Source organism: Buteo buteo, chromosome 15 (assembly GCF_964188355.1).
Source record: "Buteo buteo chromosome 15, bButBut1.hap1.1, whole genome shotgun sequence".
NCBI lineage: Eukaryota > Metazoa > Chordata > Aves > Accipitriformes > Accipitridae > Buteo > Buteo buteo.
The window spans coordinates 8,298,307-8,320,225 of NC_134185.1; the positions used below are offsets into that span (position 1 = coordinate 8,298,307).

The following is a 21,919-nucleotide window of genomic DNA, read 5'->3' on the forward strand; positions in this document are numbered from 1 at the left end:
GTCATTCACAGCTGATGTCCCTCTGCCCACACCCCTTATTTTCATTAAAAAGTAAATTGCAGTCTCTCAGGGCTTTCTAAGGGAGAGGTAAAAGTAGATTCAGGTTTCTCTCGCCGAGGTTAAGCTAGTCACATAGAAACCACATGCAGTCTAAGGGCTGTACAGAGGAATGCTATGCACAAACTAGCATGTGCTGCTTCTCAGGCAGGTTTCAGAGGACTGTCCCAGTACAATTGCGTCTCTTCTGAACTGGACCCCGTCCATGTCCAAGTTGACCAGAACGTGGGCAGAAAAGATTGTCACTTGTAGCTATCTGACTAATTGCTCTTAACTGACCGCTTCTGCCAAAGCTTTAATCACAGAAGTAGTAGTCAGTATTATCTACAGTTTTACAGGTCAAAACTCAGATTTAAAATTTCGCTAAGGAACTGACTAGCAGCCAGTGTAACAAGTTGGATAGGTTTTATTGCAGTTAATATATATTATCTGACATTTTTAGAAATATTCAAGAATACACTTATATAAAATTACTGCAGTAAACATGGCAACTGTACCATGCTTAGCTGCTATAAGATGGACACTCAATAGGAAATTTCCACCAGATATATATGAAAAATACGTTTTCTTCTGTTCTTTTTACATGGACATCCAACAGAACCTATGGATCCAGCATGACCTGAAGTTGTGAACCTGCACAACAGACTGTTCACATGATTTCTCAACTCTGTTCTTTTCTAGTTATTTCCAGCCCACATAAATCTGTAACTCAGTCTGGCCATATATGCAGTAAGCTGCTGAACAGCACCAGCTGGATCTGATGAAATCGATATGTACAGCTGGGTATTATCCTCCTACTGAAGGTACCATAACGCTCATATCATCACGGATTTCCTGTGTGGCCTCATACATACATTGTACTGGCTGGATAACAGAATGAAACACAGGAGAACCCCAGCTGTAAAGTCATCCACAGCAGATTACTAATTATCCAGTATGCAGGTGAGCAATCACCTATTGTTTGTTGTACTCAGTGCCAACCTGTAGAGGCTGACACTATAATAGGTCTACAATTATCACCGTTTGAAGTGGGTATATATAATAATCCACTTTTCCTCAAGGATTAGTGCAGCTATTGAGTGCCAAAGAAATCCTCAAATGAGAAAGTTCTTAATGTGCTGGAATTCTTATCGGGATCTCTGGGGTTGATCCCTAGATCTGTTTTGGGCATCCTGTATGACTTAAGGTATGCCACTCACTTTCCCATGCCTTAGTTTTCCAATATAAGATGTGAATAATACGTAGTCTTACGTAGGTGCTGAAAACAAAATTCTCAGATATTTTCAAGGTATTCTAATGAGATGGCGATGCACAGAAAAGCATCTGAAAATGAAAAGGCACTGACAGGATGAAAGTGGATGTTTGGACTGTGTAGCAATTCATCACTGAGATATACAGGCTGCCTTGTTACCTACAGGGGGAGTAAGATAAAATTCGGAAAGTGGGCGATCAGCTGAATTAAAGCCACTTGTTTTTTAACTTAAAAACAAAATACAGATTGTCCAGTGAAAAAGTATATCCGTGAAGGCAGGAAGCTAGTAACAAATTATGTTAGGAGATACAGCAGAGGACAGGATGAGGAGAAATGTTACTGCTTGGGGAAGGAAGCAGTTTGAAAAGAATTCACTTTACCTTATTTGAGTGCAAGTTATGCATTTGGACTAAGATAGCTGCAGACATTCCCTCAACAGTCAGCTGAGAGGACAAAAGACACTTCCAGAGAGTCCCTCACCTCATCTGGGGTTAGACAGTCTCCCCTGCGCTGGCTGCAAAGGGAACATGGGTCACTAGCTTTGTCTGGCTATCTACCTTTCAGATAGCTCAGAGAAGGCGAAATTAACCCTACCCTCCCGTTTTGATTTTTTTTTTTTTTGATAGTAGCCAAAAGCTTAATGCTAGCAATTATCTCAAATTGTAATAATGAACAATCAGACATTGCACCACCATGAGTAAAGATGTGTCCTTATTATAAGAGGAGTATAATTAACCCTGTCTTCTCCATAGTGCTCTCTTGCGCAACTGCTAGCTGTTTTTTAGCCAATAGCAGAGGTTTATATCCAGATTAAGCAACTCTTGTTTGATAGATTTTGAATATTATTTGAGACCAGTGTTCCTTAAGCAGCAAAGCAGAAAGCAAAGAACAAAGAAAGAAAAAGAACAGAAAGTGGGAGAACCAGAAACATAGATTTATACAAGGGGTAAGAAGATTCGTCAGAAACTATTTCTCCGATTCCCCAGGAAGCAGATGCTGTGGCAAAACAAATCTGACTGAAAGAAACTTTGTAAGATGAGACCCATACTTTCCACGTGATAAAGAATGCTGATCAATTCTTGAACACCAAGGATACGTCTCCCCCAAGTCTTATGGATTCATGGAGTTCAAGGTGGAAAGGACCATTGGATTATCCAGCCTGATCTCTTCTTAGCACAGTTTAGACATTTTCATGTAGTGGCTCTACTAATGATCAGAGTAAGTTATGCTAAACATAACATATTGTACTACAAGCCTTAGCTTAACTGTGAAAAGCAAGAAAACGTATGCATTTCTTTCCAGAGCTTATCACCTCTTTTCCCATTTCTCAGCTCTTTTTTGCTGCCCCTGTGCCTCCCTTTCCCTGTCCCAGACTCCTCCCAAATACTGAACCTGCCTCAAATTCCTTTTTCTCCATTGGCCCCAGATTTGACAAATCTATACTGAAATCTGGTATGGCTGGCACCATTACTGAAGTGATCTCATACTTATGTGGTGGTATTCCTGACGTGGTTACGTAGGTGCTCTTGGTGTTATATGACTGTACTCCACAAAAGATGCCCTTTTCAAAATACTCCACTTCAAATACCCGTGAAGTTTGTCTGTTCCTCACATAACTCCCCAGATGTGAGATCCGGTGACCTTTCAAGGTGTGATCCGTGGCTTTCGTCAGCTTCTCACCATGTTATGTTCAGCAATTTCACATCCCATTCTCTAGATTTCCATGTCTCCTCAGTCGGCTTAACCTCAGGCCAAAGCCTTGTCAACAGCCCCATCATTTGCCTGCAGCCTTAACAGCATCTTTGCATCAAGTTTATTGGCACCTAATTCCTATCACCAATAGAACACTCAAAATACGTCACGGTTAGAGCCAATCCCTGTGGTATCCTTCTGAAACGAACAGCTTGAACGCTTCTCACTGACCACTCCTTTTTGGGGCCTGGTGATTAGCCAGTTTCTAAACCCGTGTGTTGTGCGTGTATTTTACAGACTTCCAGCAAAAACCGGTACCGGGCTCCAGGAAGAGGGGGACAGCTCAGAGAAAGAGCCGCTTTTAGCGGCCTCCGGCATACTGCAGGTGTGGGATCAGTCAGCCCAGAGCCCGCCTGAGGAGAAGGCAGGCGGACCGAGCGCCGACCGCCATCCCCAGCCGCTGGAAGGACCCGCCCCCGTTATGAAGAGCGCGGCGGCCACGGCGCCCCTCCAATAGGCGGGCGGGCTCCGCTGTTTTTCCTTCCTCCGGCCAATCAGCGCTCGCTTCTCCCCCCGCCACGTGAGCCGCTCTGACCAATGAGAAGCGGGCTCTTTGGGCGTCGGTGATATTCAAACGGAGAGCGGCGGGCGCGCTCGGCCGGAGCCTCGTCCCGGCCCTGAGGCGGCAGCGGCGGGCGGCGAGGGTGAGTGCGGCCGGGCCGGGGTCGTAGCCGTCTACCGGCGAAGCTCTTGGCGGCGGTGGCCGCGGGGCCCGCTTTCCGCTCGCCGCCGGCGGGAGGCCCGCGCGGCCCGGCGCACGGCTGAGGGAAACGGCAGCGGGCGGGCGGGCCCGGCGGGGCGGTGGGCTGCGGCGGGGAACGGGGCCTGCGGCCACGCTGGGCTGCCGCCCCTGCGGGTGAGGAGAGCCGGTGTGGAGTCTGTCGGCTCGTCTCCCTCGCCACCGTTTCTGACGGCCTTCCCCCTCCCGGGATTCCTTCTGGGCTTTACCTGGGTGATAGAGCCGGTTGCAGGCTTGGCAGCCGGCGAGAGCATACGGTTGGGTGAGGATCGCAATCCGCTGTGCAAGTTATCCTCGGTGAGGCCGAGGAGTAGTGCTTTCTAGAAATAGGTGTAAAGGAGAACTGTGCTTAGTATTAATTTACGCAAATGGTTGTAACAAGCTGACACATTTGGAAGTGCTTGCCCTCAGTCCAAAAGTAATCTTTGAGCTTTTTTGTTCTGTTTTTATTACTAACTAGAAATAGTTTTGCTGATTAAGGAAAGCTGTATTTCTGGCATGTCATGAAGATTAGGCAAGCTTACAGGGTGTACTGATATTCACTTACTTGTCAATGTCTAACCATTCCATTTTTCATACACAGGAACTTCAGGATGAGGAGCTACATTTCTTGCCTTTGCTGGATTCTTGGGATCATCTGAGATAGTCTGACCCTCATCCATGTTATCTTTTTGACAAGGCATATCCATTCTTCAGGAGTGGTTTTCTCCATATAGTACACGTTGAACCTTGAACAGTTAAGCAGCACTCTGGAAATGTAAGTTTGATTCATATTGATGAGAGTTAAGATCAAATTTATGCAGAAAATGATTTTTTTTGTCTACTACATTTGACAAGCTGTCACTGCAAAAGAATAATGAACCTTTTACATTGGTGAGGAAAATATTTATATTGTGCTTAAAAAAATAAAATCCACCTGGGAATTATTAGCAATTACAGTTGTAATGAGAGATCACAGTATTGCTAAACATGAGGTGAATTTCTTTTGATCTTGGTGCTTCAGGTTCTGGAGAAGCTGACTTTGTCCATACTTTGAGGGAATGGGTACAGTTTAAGGACAGATCTTTAAGGTTTTTCTCACCCATAAAGAGGAGATTTGGAGTATGAGTTCCTGTAGCCCCTTCTACTGTATTTATAAAAGTCAAAACTGGAACATGTACCAAAATCTTCCTTATGAAGAGACAAACCTGTTTTTCCCTATGAAGTAAATTAGTATCATCTTCAGAATGGCATGTGAACAGTCTTTGCTACAGTAATCACCTATGTAATTTTTAGCAACACAATCTCCAAGTGATGGGACAGTTTACAGAGCCAGTCTCAGAACAGCCCAAGTTGATTTTTCTCTATGCTCTTTAGGGAGAAACAGATACTGAAGGAAGTTCCAAACAAGCACTGAAATTAGAATTTATTCAGTGTACTTTTCTGAAGAAAAATGAGGGGAGGCGCTTTTTTTGTCTCAGCTCAGTGAAACAAAAATTGTATTCCAGATTTAGTATGCCGTCTCTAGCCTTCACAGGGTTTTTTTTCTGTATAGGTCTTGCTTCCAGCTATATTTGGGGATGCTTGTTTCTACTTTTCTTAGACCACTGAAAATATTTCATTTTGTAAAGGAAGGAAGGAACCATCTTCAGAACTCAGTACTTTTTTTGCTTTTCTGCAAAGATATTATGAAGTCACATCTTGAACATTTCACCAGACTCTGAGTTGTTAAAGTGATGCTAAGACCTTTTCATAGTGGTAATGTAGATGATGCTTTTGGCAGACTAAATCTTGGAGTTTACAGAGAGACCTGTGTTTTGAACCTACTAAAACAATACTTCTTTATAGACAAGAGCGGACTTATTCTTGGTGGGCCATTTCTCATACAGGAAGAACATGAAGAAAGCCTACTTCTGCTGTATAAGCAAGCTGTGTAAACATGACATCTAGTTTATGGTCTCTGCTTGGGGAACGCTGGGAATCTGCTGCTCTTAAATGCAAACTTGCCATGACTAAAGCTCTAAAATGCACATGGGTCAGAGCATTCCCAAGCACAAATCCAGGCTGGGTGATGAGTGGATTGAGGGCAGCCCTGAGGAGAGGACTTAAGGGGGTGTTGGTTGACAAGAAGCTCAACATGACCCAGCAATTTGCAGCCCAGAAAGCCAACTGTATCCTGGGCTGCATCAAGTGTGACCAGCAGGTTGAGGGAGGTGATTCTCCCCCTCTGCTCTCCTGAGACCCCACCTGGAGTACTGCATTCAGCTCTGGGGTCCTCAGCACAGGAAAGACATGGACCTGTTGGAGCGGGTCCAGGGGAGGGCCATGAAGATGATCAGGGGCTGGAGAACCTCTCCTATGAGGACAGGCTGAGAGAGTTGGGGTTGTGCAGCCTGGAGAAGAGAAGGCTTTGGCGAAATGTTACTGCAGCCTTCCAGGCTTCCCCTGAACACTGCCAGGGATGGGGCATCCACAGCTTCTCTGGGCAACCTGTGCCAGCGCCTCATCACCCTCACAGTGAAGAATTTCTTCCTAATATCTAATATGATCTACATCTATCCTCTTTCAGTTTAAAACCATTACTCCTCATGCTATCACTACACTCCCTGTTAAAAAAGTCCCTCCCCATCCGTCCTGTAGCCCCCCTTTAGGTACTGGCAGGCTGCTGTAAGGTCTCCCCGGAGCCTTCTCTTCTCCACGCTGAACAACCCCAACTCTCTCAGCCTCTCTTCATAGGAGAGGTGCTCCAGCCCCCGGTCATCTTTGTGGCGCTCCTCTAGACTTGCTCCAACAGGTCCATGTCCTGGATTCAGGATGTGATTTAATACAATAGACTTATAGCTATTCAGGCAACATATCCCACCCCCCATTTTATTCAAACACAGGACATAATTGTTGTAAGGGGCTACTGTGAAGCATGGACTAGTATTTGGGCAGATCAGTTAAGTACCAATTCCTTTTGCTCATCTAAGTTGGCTTCTGCTAAGAAGTTTACTTGTATAATGAGATTGACAAAGGCTTAATAGAATATTTGTTACATAATGTGGTTGAGGCTCAAGCTGCAAAATATACAGAGGCTTTTGCATGGTAATTCCAATTAAGGTGAGCTACAACAGGGTTGTTCAGTAACTTCACTGTTTTTTAACCTTGTGTCTGCAGATGGAGGAGGAGGACCTAAGTGAAAGAGGATTGCCACAAATTGCTTCAATCATGAATAGAGTTAGAGACTTGAAAAACAAATACAGAAATGAAGACAATAACACAGATGAGCTTAACTGTACTAAAATCTCGGCAGATACAACAGGTGTGTGTTTTTGTTGCTCGATTGACACTTAAGCAACAGATCTTAACCTAGACTGAAAGAACCATTAACTGAAAGGATTTAAGGTTTAGCATTTCTTCAGTATTAATGACCACAAAACATGTTTCATCTGTTTCTTTAGTTAACTGTGTTGCTCTAATATTAAAAAAAAAAAATCACTAATCATCTTAAATGAAAGGTTATAAAAAGTGTTTTCTGTGCATGTTTGCTGCAGTTTTAATTAATCTCCTTTGTTATTTTTCTGTCAGATAACTCTGGAACTGTTAATCAAATAATGATGACAACAAATAATCCAGAAGATTGGCTGTGTTTTTTGCTTAAGCTAGAGAAAAAGGGTTTTCCTCAGATGGATGTTAGCCTGCTGAATAGACTCATTGGTCGTTACAGTCAGGCAGTGACTGCATTACCTGCAGAAAAGCATAGTCAAGATGAGAGCTATGCTCGCATCCTTGTGAGATTTGCTGAGTTGAAAGCGTAAGTATAAATTTTCAATATAAGAGCTCATTACAAATTCTTCATTTGAATGATAAGTAGCTTGTTTTCATTAGTGGTTTCTGGAACAAGTTATCATTTTGAGTGTGGATGTTTTCATATCAGCTCCTTGAAACTGAGCAGCTTTGGCTAGTCAGTTTATCTGTTGTCTCCACAGTACTTGCATTTTTTTAATATATGCTAATAAACATGATTGTTCAGAGCTATTTGATTTCGAGATGTTAACACATGTTTTTTTCTGGGTTCTATGTGTAAGGTACATGGGGAAATAGCATGAGACCCTTTTTTTTTTCCAGCTTTATACTTCAGCTCAAAAGAAGCTGCATGGGTGAATTCTGATATAACTCTGGGTAACTATAATCTGTATAGTAAATTGTGTATGTTGTAAGTTAGGATTCATTTCCCTGTGGACTTCTGTAACTAATTTGGCTGTGAGTTAGACAATTTGCTATTATCTATTCCATCTAGTCAAACCATAGTGGTCTATCGTTCTCTAGCCTTCCTTACTAGGAGAGACTCATCCCAGCTACATTAAATTAGCTGCCTTTAGGGTAGGAAGAATGTCCCAGAGCATCATTCCATACCTTTATACTTATGAACTTAGTTTTGTGCTCCTTTATTGCTTTATTCAGTCCAAATTTGAACAGTGTGGTGGTTCAGATGTCTTTCAGACATAATTTGGGACAGGGTTATAATTGGATTTTTATTGTACGAGTTCTCTTGTCAATTGAAATATCATTATAGCAAATATCTTGATGAAGAGCTGTGTTTTAACATTGCAGCAATCAACAATTAGAGTGGAGCAGGTGGTTTTCCAGTGAATATAGCTAGTCTTTTCTGGTTTCTTGTATGTCCTCTTATTTGGCTTTTTGGCAGGTGGCTTGATCTTGCAGTATGATATTGTTTACTTTGTCTGTACTGTCATTTGCATGGATCTTGCTGCATCAGTGTTTACTAAAAGCATACAATGTAAGTAATCTGTTGAATCTACTCTTGAGAAACCAGCAGGAGTGAGTAATGACCTGCTGTGAATCCTTAGTAGGATTGAAGAGGTAGGGTGGTTTTATGTAAATGGTGTAAAGTGTATCTTCCAGAAAGACCTCCTGTCTTTAAAGATACTGAGAGATGGTGTTCTTGTTCAAAGGTGTTAGTTGCTTTTCCTCAGAACAGAAATTGCATAGCATAGGCTTCCAGCTCACACTTCCTGGAATTTTCTTTTCCAGAGTGGTGATTGGATGTTATTATCAAGTCGCATCTGTTACCTCATTAGGTACAGTAGGAGTTTAAGTTCAGAAAGATTATTTCCTACCTCCCTAATCACTTCAAAATTCTTGGACCTATTTCCACTTGATCTTTAAAACACGGTTTTAAAGGTGAATAGTTTTAAATGGATACTAGAACTATGTTCAGTATTCTGTGTGTTGTATTGCAGAAAGCAAAACTGAAGGTACTGTCAGTAGCCTGTTAATGCTAGAATGCATGAGTTATTGACAGTTTTAGTTGTGGTGTCCCACTGAAATGTCTTTAGTTGCTTCACTGCTATAGCCTTTAGGGACCTTCTTGGGAGAGTAGTCTGTCTTGTTTCACTACTAAAATGCCATCTCTATAGCTATACTAAAATACCTTCCACTTTGGAAGCCAGCCTTGCTGTAGAATCTACCTAGCTCACTGGGTAGTTCAGATCTGCCCTTTTTGTTTTCTGCTTTGTATTTCTGGCTGGCAAATACCATCAGTCATGTTTCCTGACTTGCTAATGAAAAATAGGATACTGTGTTTGGTGGGAGAAGAAAGGTGCTCTTCAGTAGAGTTCTGTTTGCTGTTCTCCCAAATGTTCCACCTAACAGGAAAAGCAAGTCAGAGCATAAATGTCAGAAACAGTGACAATGGCTTGAGATTTTAGTGCCTATTGGCATCAACACTGTTTTCTTCTGATGAAAGCTGGATTATTCCATTCTTGGCACCAGATCTGTATTGTCCTGGTGTCTTCTCTAGCTGCAGTCTGACAATGCCAAAATCTTTTGACCTGTTATAATACTGAGGTTGTTTGAAGAACCCTTGAATGTATGCTGAAACAGGCAAAGGTGAACAGTTAGCTGCATCTGTGAGTGATTATCTGTAACTATGCCAGGCCTGCTTTTATGTAATGCTTCTGGCTGTAGCACAGTGCCACCAAGTGTGGGGCACTTGATGCCTGTTGCTAATGTTAGGTCTTGTTCTGCATGTTGCTATCCAAGCTGTCACTGCTTTCTGCAGGAACTTAATTTTTAACATACTTTTAAAAAGTGAATGTAATTCATGTTAGAGCTTGATTTCTGTTACTCTGACTTTGCTTGCAGATGGGTTATTCTGTGCCTGTCTGATTGCTTTGCGTGATCGGAGCTGAGTCTGTTAAACTTACTGGAGTCCAGTAACACGCCTAAACTATGATAGAGACTTTTCTCATTATTAATTCCATAGAATTCTAATGGAAATATTTTCTCTTTAGCTTTCCGTTTTCTATTTTTCTGTACTTATTTTTTAAGGCATTGTCATAAATTTTTCACCATCCCTACTTCTATGCACTACCTTTGCTTACCTGTTGATCCAGGGTGGAATTTTGGAAGAAATTCCTTTATTTTTTGATTGTGGATTTTACTAGTAGAAGTGTTAAAAATTCTTAAAAAAAAAAAAGGGGGAGGGATTCAATCGAAATGCAATGTTAATTTATTATTTCATAGTCATATAGATTCAGGCCTTTATCTTGACAAGTATTTCCTTAAGCTGTAGATAGTCTAGAATATTTAAGTGTTGGTGTACTGTGTGCAAGCATCTCTGTTGTCCTACTTAGCAATCTCTGGCTGAATGTAAAAGTAGGATTAAAATTTAGTAAAAGTAAAGAAACTTAAATGTGAAGTATCTTGTCTGGACTTTGTGGCACTATCTCTACATTTTTGAAGTATACCATGTTTGCTATTGCTGCTTCCAGTTTGTCTGCAGAAAATGGACTTAAATCCACTTTGTGATGCCAAATTTAACTGATAAGACTGTGTTGCCTAGGAGTATGGGGAAAACGGGATGAATTCCCTACATTTTGTAAGGAGTCAATGTTCCCATAGAACCCTTGATAGAGGTAGCTATTGGACAAATGTTCTTGTTATGTCCTAGTTTTCTATAGCTATGGTATTATAGATGTACCAACAACCAACTTCCTTCAGTGACCTCCATCTCTGCTGAGGGAATCTGACAGTTTGGGTGCAGTTGCGGAAGCTCTTCAGTGTAGAAAAGCTCATAACCTGTAGCAAAAATTTTGGAGTTCAGTATTACTTTAATGGATTGGAAACTTTGTGACCATATTGCTGCAGGGTGTAACTAATAGTGTATGTAATATTTCTTCAGACTGGATTAATACAATATATTTTTCCACCCTTGGTGTTTCTAAAGCAATTTCCTCCTTGTCCTCCTGCCTTACAACCTCCTTAGTATAGGAGTGGATGCATCTAGAAGAATGGAGATTTTTCTCTGGATAGTGTTAGCATGTAGCCTGGAAGGGCTACAGTGAGTGTTCTGTACAGGTTAGTGGGCATTCTGAGGGAAAATATCTACATATTTTGAGGAATAATATAAGTGGTGACAAAGAATGAGTCCTTAATCTTTCTCTTCAGGTTTGAGCACATTCTGGCTTTTGGAAAGGGTCAGCTTGATATCTTTCAATTATCAGCTTTTAAGACTCTTTGTTTATTTGTACTTCACTGATGGCTATAAGGAAGAAGAAAAACTTCAGCTATAGATGGATTACTTTTCCAGAATTATCTAAAGCCATCACCCAGCACATGGAACTTCATTGTTGTTACTCAGGCTCTTTACCTTTTTTAACTGTTGATATGCTGTCTTTACAGTCTTCAAGATCCAGAGGAGGCACGGGACCAATTTCATCTGGCCAGACTGAACTGCAAGAAATTTGCTTTTGTGCATGTGGCTTTTGCACAGTTTGAGTTATCACAAGGTGTGTAGAAAAAAGTTTGGTGGTGTTCTTCTGTGGTGTTCTAGGTTTTGTTGTTTTAAACTTCTGCTCTGTTACATAATTCTTAAGGAAACTGATGGGTATTAAATCAGAAAAAGAAAAATCCGGTTTTTCTTTTTTGATTGAAATTTAATGACAGCATGTGTGTTCATTTTTTAATGAAAATATGTGCACAGTTCTTAATAGGTTTTTCCTTTTTAGAAATAACTTGCAAACAAGTTGAAAATTGTCAGTGATTTCAGTTTGGTTTTTTTTAAGCTTAGATCTTACTTGGAAGATATGAGTAAGGTTCTTGCTCTGTTGAAAAATGATGCTCAAATTTGGGCGGTAGTTTCCCTTTAGATACTTTCAACTTGCTTGTGGAAGAAATTCTCGCTCCTTCCAAACAGCAACTGTAGATTCTTTGTGTGGTTTTTATTAAACCAAAATATACTGCAAATGTGCAATTTGGTGCAATTACTTTTTTCTCTCTGCCACTCAGGTTCTTAAGTTGCTAGCAATTTGATTTCAATTGATTCTTCTGTTTCCCATTCCATTGTTGAACATTCATATTGGGATGGTGGAGATGGTTCATATCTTCCGTTGCTTCATAAATGTCATGGACTGACTTCTTTGACAGTATCATAGATGCCATGTTCATCATGGGGAGTCAGTTGGGGAGGGGGCAGTTTGCCAGTATTCAAAATAGAATGGTAGTCTTTGCTGTATGTCGCCATACAACAGTGTTTTAGGCAAGCCATTCTGATATGAGAGTGATAATGTCTCTTAAAAATTCTGGTTCCTTTCTTTAAGGTTCCCTTCTTTAACCTGTTCCTTGGTGTACTGGATCTGGCTTGGGTGGTGTTAATTTTATTAACAGCTCATATGATGCTGTGTTTTAAGTCTGTGACTACAACAGTGTTGATAACACACCAGTGTTTTAGCTGTTGCTGAACAGTGCTTGCACAGTGTCAAGGATTTCTATTTCTTTCTTGGCCTTTCCTCTGCCCAAAGGCTAGGGGTGGGCAAGAGGTTGGTAGGGGATGCAGCTGGGACAGCTGACCTGAATTGACCAAAGGGATATTCCATGCCATATAGCTTCATGCTCAGCAATAAAAAAATGGGGGATAGTCTTCACACAGTAGCAGATGATTGGAGACTGGCTGGGTGTTGGTCTGCTGGTAGGAGGTGATGAATGATTGCCTTTGCATCACTTGTTTGTTTTTTATTTTCCCTGTTTTCCTTCACTTATTAAAGTCTTTGATTTTTTCTTGCTTTTGCTCTTTCAGTTCTGCCTCTAGACTATTCTAGACTATATATGTTATGCTGTAATATATCTAGAACAATAGGTCTTCAATACTTTGGGCCAGTAGTCCACAAAGTTCACCTGGGCTTATGTCACTTCTTTCCTATTGTGTGCAGGGGAGGTGGTCCTGGTACTTGGTAGTAGGGCTGTGCTGCCTACCCACAGGCTTGTGGTTTTGGGTGTCTTTTTTAATCTTCTTTCCATATGTGATTTGAGCAATGATCTATGTCACCCTGTTTATCTCCACCCTTTAAGAGCTTGCTCTATGCAGAAAGACAAGCACATTCCATTAAAGCTGTTTTCTTCTTTGAAAGAAGAAGCCTTGGTGGATATATTTTGAGTTTTTTGTGGTTTGTTTTTCTTCATGGCTTTTATCAGTATCATGCGAGCTGTTGTATACTGCCTAGTATGAGAAATCCTCCCCAAAGGTAACTACAATAAATAAAGGAGATTAAACTGTCTATTCTACACTCTGGATTCTGAATACATCTTACTAGTTATTCCTCTTTACATGTACTTTTGTTTATAGACAAAACCACTACCAGTGGAAAATAGACTTTTGGTCCAGTACTTTTTTAACTGTATTTTGGAATACAGTTTAGATGTTCAAAATGTGTCCCATGAAGCAGAGCCGTATTATTAAAAGCAGTAAGTAAATACTCATTTGTCTTCTCAGGTTTTCCAGTTTTTTTTAACTAATAAGTTTATTTGTAATGGAGCAGGAAAGGCTGTGGAAATCCCCCTCAGATGCATGCCATGTAAAATAATTGATGGAGGAAGGATACTGAATTTGACTCCTCCCCAGGATGGGGAGGAGAAGGCAAAAATCTGCATATTTGTGACTTGAAATTCCATGATTTCTCTGTTTCAGATGAGTCAGTTATCTGACTGGTCTTGTTCTAATATAAACTTGTAGTGTTGAATTTATTAGCTACTTTTTACTACTGTTTATAATTTCAGTGAGCAATGTATGCTTATTAAAAAATAATAAAACAGTAATACTGCAATAATAATAAAGATATTGTCAAGTATAATAAACAAAGCCTATTGTGTAAGTAAAGTGTAGAAATGTTAGTACTGTTTACCAATGACTAAATTCATCCTTCTATCACAATCACTTATGAATTTAATTACCCTGTAGCTATGGGATGTGTTCATGCAATAGTTTCTCTGACAGCAAATAGTCAACCTAAAATGAAGTCCTAATCCCAAAGGTATGAGCCATTTATGATTGGCTTTGTTTTTACCTCCAGTGTGCTCTGTGATTGGTATCTGTTATCCTTGAGCTGCTCTGTTTGACATTTGGTAATGCGTATGGTGCTATAGTGTCCCTGCTGGGTGTTTCAGAGAGGATTAATGCAACTTGTACATTACTTTAAGAAGTGCTGTTTCTTTTTCACTGAGTGTGTCCAGCTTAGGCCAGAGGGAAAGCAGGAAGCTAGTGCTTTGTTACTCCCTCATCCCTGTGATTTCAGCAGTGCTTTGGCACACCCGCTAGTTGCTTCTGGGTTAATCTGTATTTCCCTTTTCGTCAAGAAGGATAAGTTAATTATACATTCACTTCCCTATATTGAGCAAAATTGTGACCTAAAGCTCAATTCTGAAATTATGGTTGGCAAATTGATATTGATTTCCTTACAAACTGAATATTTATGACCTGAAAATGGAGTGACACAATAAAGGTACCATTCTGTTTTGGTTTTATTTAAATGCTGAATACAACTTCATTTAAATAGGTCAGATGAGGAGCTGTCTCTTCCTTACTTTTGGCATGCCTTGGGTAGTGTACTGGAAGCCAGATTTGCTGTGAATTGCTCTGAACTCATGACCATAAATAAAACTCTACTTTTGGCTATATAAAATGTTATGCCTAGGTGGATCATTCAGGCTTTTTGTATGTGATGAAATGGACTGGTTGAAACTCACAGATACTTCTGGCTTTACTTTTGTGCCTTGGTTCCTCCTCTGTTAAGGGGGATGGAGCAATTCATTTTTCACATAGGTGTTTTGGTGTCATGTTATTTCTTATTCAATGTGGCACATAATACTAGGAGGAATTAGTTTCATTTTGAGTAGCAGGTCTTGTTGAAGCAATGTGTGGTTACTAAATATAGCCAAAAGTAGAATGCTGGTTAAGGTTTCTTGAAAAAAAAATACTAAGCCTATCCACTTGCTAAAGATTTGGGAGAAAAATAGTATTTGATTATATGATTAAAAAACAACTCATAACTAATATGCACAAAATTTAAATGAAATCATAGCCATTCTTACTTTGGTGTTTCCTTGTGTCAGTGTCCAACATCACCCATTTATTATTCTTAAAATAGGTTACTTAAGTGTAAGTTCCTAATGTATATGACCCTACTCCTGCCCCAGTCTGAACTGCAGGTGATATTGACATCTAACTAGAGTTAATCAGTGGAGTTTTGAGTGCTGGAGACCTCATGAAGCTCTGAAATATACTATTATATAGTAAAGAATTAATTATATACATAGGTAGCACCTGTAAGAACAAAAGTGGTTTACATTTTGCTGCTTTGGGACTGAGGAAGAAGGTCATTTGTGACTTCAGGGGCATTAACAGCTGTAAGAAAACATCGTATCATTTTGCGTGGTGCTCTCTAAACCAAGGAGAAGATATTGGTTGCAGTACACTTTCCTTATTTGACTGTTACTGTTTTTTTAATAGCTGTATGTGTACATACTTATATATGTAAATTAATTGCTTTCAATATGTCTTGTTAAAACACCTGCTCTTCTCCCTCCAGTTCTCTTCAGTCTCCGTTTAGGGCATTTAGTAATGTGTAAAACTAATGAAACAATATCCTTCCTTTTCATTCCTCTTTTCTTAACTGTAGTGCTGTCTGGAGTAATGATGTTTGATTTAACAGCTGCTTTTAACCTTGATTTCTACTGAGTGCATTAAAGATGTTTTGTAATGCATATGCAATAAAGTTTGTATCTGGTCAGATCTAAATGAAAGTCCCTAAAGGTGGTTGTCTTGCTAGTACTACAGAAAAAAATGGATTTCAGAATTTATGTTGTATTTTCTTACAGTTCCTATAACACTAAAAAATACTGAGAATGCAGTTTTGTGGGTTCATAAAGCATATTTTGTGACTTGGTGTTCAACTTCATGTGAAAAATTGACTTACATGATTCACTTGTCACTAGTTGTAGGCAGTATCCTTAAAGTGAATGCCTAAGGCAGGGGGAAGTGTCTAATGAACAATGGCTTCAGAGAATAATACAAAGTGAATATAAGACAGCATGAATGTCATCACGTCTTTAAAAAAAGACCACGTTGCCCCGGTGTAATTGTTTATTTCCTTGATTTCTAACTCTGTGTTCCTTACTACTTAGGAAATGTGAAGAAGTGTAAGCAGCTCCTTCAGAAAGCTGTGGAGTGCTCTGCTGTTCCACTAGAAATGCTGGAAACTGCTCTACAAAACTTTCATTCACAAAAAAAGCAGTTGCTTTCAGATGAGGAGAAGGAGAACTTAGCAGGTAGTTGCAATTTCTTAAAATGTTGCTTGAGTTTATGCATGTTGTAATTCTAGATTGGAAATATCTTTCTAATGTTTGTCACTTTTAGATATGAACTCATAATCTGCTATCATCTAATAAACAGTCATATTTATATTATAAATCTTATTCCTTCAATACTTGCTTCCATCTTCAATGCAGTGACTGTAGTTTGCAGGAGCCATAGGATGGTTAATTCTCTAACTCTGCAGAGGGTGTTCCTCTGACTGTCATTAGGTGTTTGTACTTTCTAATGGAGACTTACAGCTGAAAATGTGAAATAAGAGCTACTGGTGGTAGAGAAGAATTGGAACTAAACCATGCAGGCTGAACTATACAGACAGCTTACTTGGAGGTGTATCTTGTGACAGGTTCATGAAGTTCTGGCATTCATTTCAGTGAAGCTAAATCTAGGAAAAATAATCCATTTCAACTTAATATTTTACAAATGGACGAAACCCATGTATTAGTACAAAATCGAAGTGCTTGGCTTTATCATAAAACATAACTGATACTGATTGCTGGGTATATAACTTCAATAAGGGAACAGTTAACCTCATGAAGTTTTCAAGAGATAAATTTGTTTGGAGTGGAATTGAGCAAAAAATGGTTTGACGTCACTATTGAAGTGCATGTGACTGACTCTTCCAAGAGTGATATCTAACACTTCTATATTTTTGCTTTGTGTAAGGACAGAATTAGTCTGATTTCATTTCCCTAGGGATATGTCTTCAGGAATGTGGCTTGAGATTTGGCTGGCTTCTGTTGAATCAACCTTTGTGTGGAACACTAGTTGTGGTAGGGGGGAGACACCAAACATTTGGTAACACTTGCAATAGTATTCAGTTATGGTATTAATTTTTTAATAAACTTTTATTTTTGGTCCTATTCTGTTTACCACTAATCAGATATAGACAACATAAGTGCCACAGCTGATGTACTGTGCTGCAGAAGAATATCCTGTGGAATATCCTTCATGGATTGTACAATTTCTATTTGATGATATTGGCTTTATATGCTGCAAAGCTAAGGGAATACATGTCAAAAGTCTGTTTGCTATTTAGGAAGCAGTGAACTTTGGGGGAAGAGTAGGCTGATGTAGTATTTCATTTATATGAACTTGTAACATTAAGTATTTGAAAAATGCAAGTATTAATCCAGCTATTTAAAGATAAAAGTTTAAAAGGCAAATAACACTGGACTTGAAATATCTCAAAACTCAGGGATATATGTGGCCTGAATTGCTGAACTTGGCTTTAAGTGAATTTGGTCCTTCTGGAACAATAGAGACTGTTTTAGTGCATAGGCATTTAAGTCTTGTCTGTTTTGTATTTGCATTTAAAGAACTGCTTTTGAAAGCTTTTTTATTTGCAAACAGGAATGCTGTACGTGTAAATGCATTTCTTCACAGCTTCAAAAGATTGTTCAGAAAGCTTTTGACAAGAGCTATATGCAGTTAGTGTAGTGATGCAAATATAAAAACTGTGCAGCAAATCTAGAAGCCATTGGTTTAATTCCTTTTTCTCTTCTTTCATTCATGCACGGAAATCTAAAGTATTTGACATACCAGGTGCAATCAAATATATTTAATTGGGAAAAAATAATACTTAAATGTAGGTCATTAAAATAATTTTAGAATCATTTACGTTGGAAAAGACCCTTAAGATCACAGTCTCTGACTGTAGTCATGAATAGTATGAGAGGCAGATAAGTGTTCTCAGCCTGAAGGAATAACAGTATTGCAGATCACCAACTGAATGTGAGAATCCAGTGGTAAGCTTGGAGAAAAAAAATCTTTCTGTGTATATGAAAAAAAGTGTGGAGTGTGTGTGTGAGCTGGTGATGGTACTGGATTGGTAAACTGCTAATTCAAAACTGAGTATCAATGTTATGTAAAGAAAAACTTAGAACTACATTATATATTGAGGCACTTGTCTTTTTTTATTTAACTTAGTTTGGTCTATTGGCACAAGTAGTTTATAAAAAAAATTAAGGACTAGAAAAATAGCTAATACTGCTGTGTTCATCTGTCAGAAGTCTGTCTTCTGCTGGCTGAAGGTAGAAGGGATACATGGGAGGATTCAAAATAAAAATCAAATTAATTTTAATGAACTGATCCAGAATTTAAAAATCTTAAGAGAAATGGTATATAGAAGTCCTTAAATTGTGATTTCTTGAGAGGCTGTGTATAGCCATGAATTATTCTGTTTATTGGTCAAGCAAATTTCCTATACTGATGGAAAACAAGGCTTCTGTGATGTAGAAGACCATATTATATAATAGTTGTCTTTGAATTTTTAAAAATACATGTTCCTTGGTGTCTGACTGTCTTTAAAAAAAAAAATCTTGTATTGTGGAAAAGATCTTTCTACCTGAATAATCAGATATTAATTTCAATTTTTAAAAGGTTTTGTCAGGAAAATAACTGAATTTAAGATGTTAGTGTATATCTGAAGGCTCTTAAAATAGCTTGTACTCAACAATGTTCCCTAAATGAAGAATTAAGCTACCTTTTCTATATTGTAACACATGAACACAGCGTGTTCATGGGCAGTTACTAAAGTGTTGATGTATTTGCATCAGTGTGTTCTTCTGGTCATTTGTTGTTCTGAGAAATGACTTTCCCTTCACCTCTAGGCAAAAATAGTTTGGATGATGACCATGTTATGACCTGTGTATTTGTGGTTTTGAGGTTCTAGAATGACTTTTCAAATAACTTGATTTCTGCTTCTGCTTACTGTAAAGTACATCTGAAATAATACTTCATTTTTACAAAGCTCTATTAATAATGTGACTAGGGGTTGACTTAACATTTAATTTTAAGATGATTGTACAACTTCACGTAACTTTTGCCAGATCTTCAATAACTGAGCAAGATTCTCTACTGGATTAAGATGGGGCTGGTAAATGAGCTGTTTGCTATTGCCCACGGTGATCTTTCCTGATCTGGCAGTAGAGCATGGTTTATAAGACCACTCTCAAATTTGCTATCAGTGAAATCAACTGGTTTAATTTAACCCAACTAATTGCTTAGACTAATGCAGTTGAATTTACCTGATATGAATTAGGGATTACTCTCCTAAGTGCTGTGTTGGCAGATTCAGTGAGGTGGAGGGATAAGCAAAATGACTTTGGTAACAAGTCACTGAGTTAGTAAATTCTTCAACCGGTTAGTAGAGTTGGCTCTAGAAGGAAATGTGTCTGTGGCCTAACTCTGTCAGGAGGCTTGGAGGTGAACTTTGAAATTTCTTTCAGCCTAGGATTTGTCAGTATGAAAAACATGTTTAGTAACTGAAATTGGGAAGCTTCTTAGGGTTTCAGTGACTAGAACTGTATTTAAAGTGCCTTTCTTTCTAAGAGCAAGAAGGAGAATATGAAGGAGAAAAACAAGTGTTTAATTGATGATTGGTAGTTCTGATGTCCTGATTCCTGTCTTCTACCCCTGACACAGTAGGTGGTTAGGGATTTAGTATGCAGCCTTCCAGAAATTATACTGAAAAACCTAAAGAAGGTATGCCTGTGAAAGACTTACCTACACATGTTGTGATTGCAAAAGTGTCCAGCCTTTTCAGTTCTAGTGGAAGTTATAAAAAAGTAGCGATTGCAGGCACCCTTTAAGTCCTGATGGCTCTACAGAAACATAACTGATGTAGCACAAAAATGGTCTATCAAAATGAAACACCACATAAATGAAGTCAGAGCCCTAAAGCAAGTGCTCAACATGAGGACAACAAGGCAGGTCAAGGATATTATCAATATCTTGGGTCTCTAGTAGCAGGGTCTTTTGTAGGGATTGTCTAGACAGTTGTACCTTTGAGATACTACCTCTGAAACAAGCTAGGTTTTGATGCTTAATTTAGTATTTATTGTAGTTATTTAGGTGTGGGTGTCCTCATCATGTGTAGTGATAAATAATTGGAATGAACAACAAAAGAATCCAAATGTAAGCAGTTTTAAATCTTTTGAGGAATCCTTGCGGAGCAAGCTTCAGAGGCATCCTTCAGATGATGCTGTTTTGGAGTGGAGGTTTATTTTGAGAATGTAGATTTGGAAAATCATCTTGTTCTGAAAGCGTGGGTTTCTTCCTCACTCCCCCAAGATACTATTCAAACCAGTGTTTTTGGTGCTCGTATTCCTTCTGCATATAGGATAAGATTAACAGTGAGGTTTTACAGTTAGAAGTTAAATTGCTTTGGATAGTCTTTGGACATCTTGAATCTCCCTTTTATGTGTTTAAACATAGTTTACAACTATGACTGTGTAGAAAACAAGTAGCTAATATATTTAACAATTGTTACAGGCCATTTTGTGCTTATCCTGGAAAGCTCCTTCTGGTTGTAAGTCTGTGTTTGTTTTTTTTCTCTTTTTATCTGAATTAATGTATCTTATATAATTACATAAAATATCTGTCTACATCAGTAGAAAGTGGTGATGTATGTCATTGATACTAGATTACTGCAAATGTATGTATTTTTAAATTTCACTTATGAAAGAACATTTTTTTTCTTTTGAACCAAATACAATCTTTAGTATTATCTGAATAATTCTAACTAATTTACCTACAGTATCAAGTACACAAGAGTCTGGACTTCAGAGCATAGCTGGAAATCACAGAAGCATAAAAAGGAATGATTCTGGTGAAAATTCTTCTACTGTTACCAGACTTTTGCTTGGGTAATGTCTTGATTTCTTATTTTATTTCTTAAAACATCATTTAAACCAAAACCTAATGCATGCTACAGTGCTGTGGTTTTTTTGTTTGTTTTTTTTTTCTTGCCTTCAGGGAGGAGAAGTCACATGAACTTGATGCTCTAGTTAATTACCACAATCCCTTAAGACCACTAAACAAATCTAACCAGGTAACACATGTAAAATTTTGGTTCAAAATCTTAAACTTTTCATTCTGCTTTACATACCTGATGATAACTTTCAATTTGCTCTTAGGCTTGCCCCTTTGGGAGGGTTCCTGTTAAACTGGTAACTGATGCTGGTGATGATGTGAAGATGGAGGTACCACTTACAGCTAGTGTTATGAAGAGGTATGGTTATTGGGTTTACTACAGCACAACAGACTTTAATGTTCCTTTTCAACAGTGTTTTTACTGGATAGTGGAAATGTCAGATGTTAAGAATGTTAACATTGATCTAAAGATTTTTGACAAATAGTCATTATAGTTGCAGTAGGAATTGAAATAACCTAGTTCATATCTTACTACTCAGATTCTTTGTATGAGAGCATGCAAAGATCAATTTCTTGTTCTGGCTAATCAGTAGGCTCAAAAGAAATGGAGAGTAAGGCAAAAATAAATTTTGTTCAAAGTAACTTACACTTGTGTATTCCAGTTTCTAAAATTAGATATAAGGCAGTCTTGTAACTTCCAAAAGATTTTTTTAAATCCTCATTCTTAACATAATCTATATGATAATGATTATATTAAGAAAGTCGTTAGGGTCACTCTATTGTGAATAACTGTTCAGCAGTGGAAGAATCTGCCAAGGAAAATAGCATTTTGCTA

At 38.8% G+C, this 21,919-nt stretch overlaps 1 protein-coding gene across 2 annotated transcripts in view; it reads left to right on the plus strand.

The window, feature by feature from the left end:
• The first annotated feature begins 3,645 nt into the window (after nucleotides 1-3,645).
• TTK (TTK protein kinase) overlaps nucleotides 3,646-21,919 on the plus strand; it is a 45,061-nt gene continuing 26,787 nt past the window's right edge. For both annotated transcript variants that reach the window (XR_012652984.1, XM_075046355.1), the window contains exons 1-9: nucleotides 3,646-3,705; nucleotides 4,384-4,557; nucleotides 6,939-7,083; nucleotides 7,350-7,575; nucleotides 11,469-11,575; nucleotides 16,242-16,385; nucleotides 20,969-21,077; nucleotides 21,187-21,262; nucleotides 21,348-21,442. Coding sequence is in view for 1 of the 2 variants with exons in the window: in XM_075046355.1 (XP_074902456.1) it covers nucleotides 6,939-7,083; nucleotides 7,350-7,575; nucleotides 11,469-11,575; nucleotides 16,242-16,385; nucleotides 20,969-21,077; nucleotides 21,187-21,262; nucleotides 21,348-21,442 (902 nt within the window). In the remaining variant the exon portion in view is untranslated. The remainder of the gene's footprint in view (nucleotides 3,706-4,383; nucleotides 4,558-6,938; nucleotides 7,084-7,349; nucleotides 7,576-11,468; nucleotides 11,576-16,241; nucleotides 16,386-20,968; nucleotides 21,078-21,186; nucleotides 21,263-21,347; nucleotides 21,443-21,919) is intronic.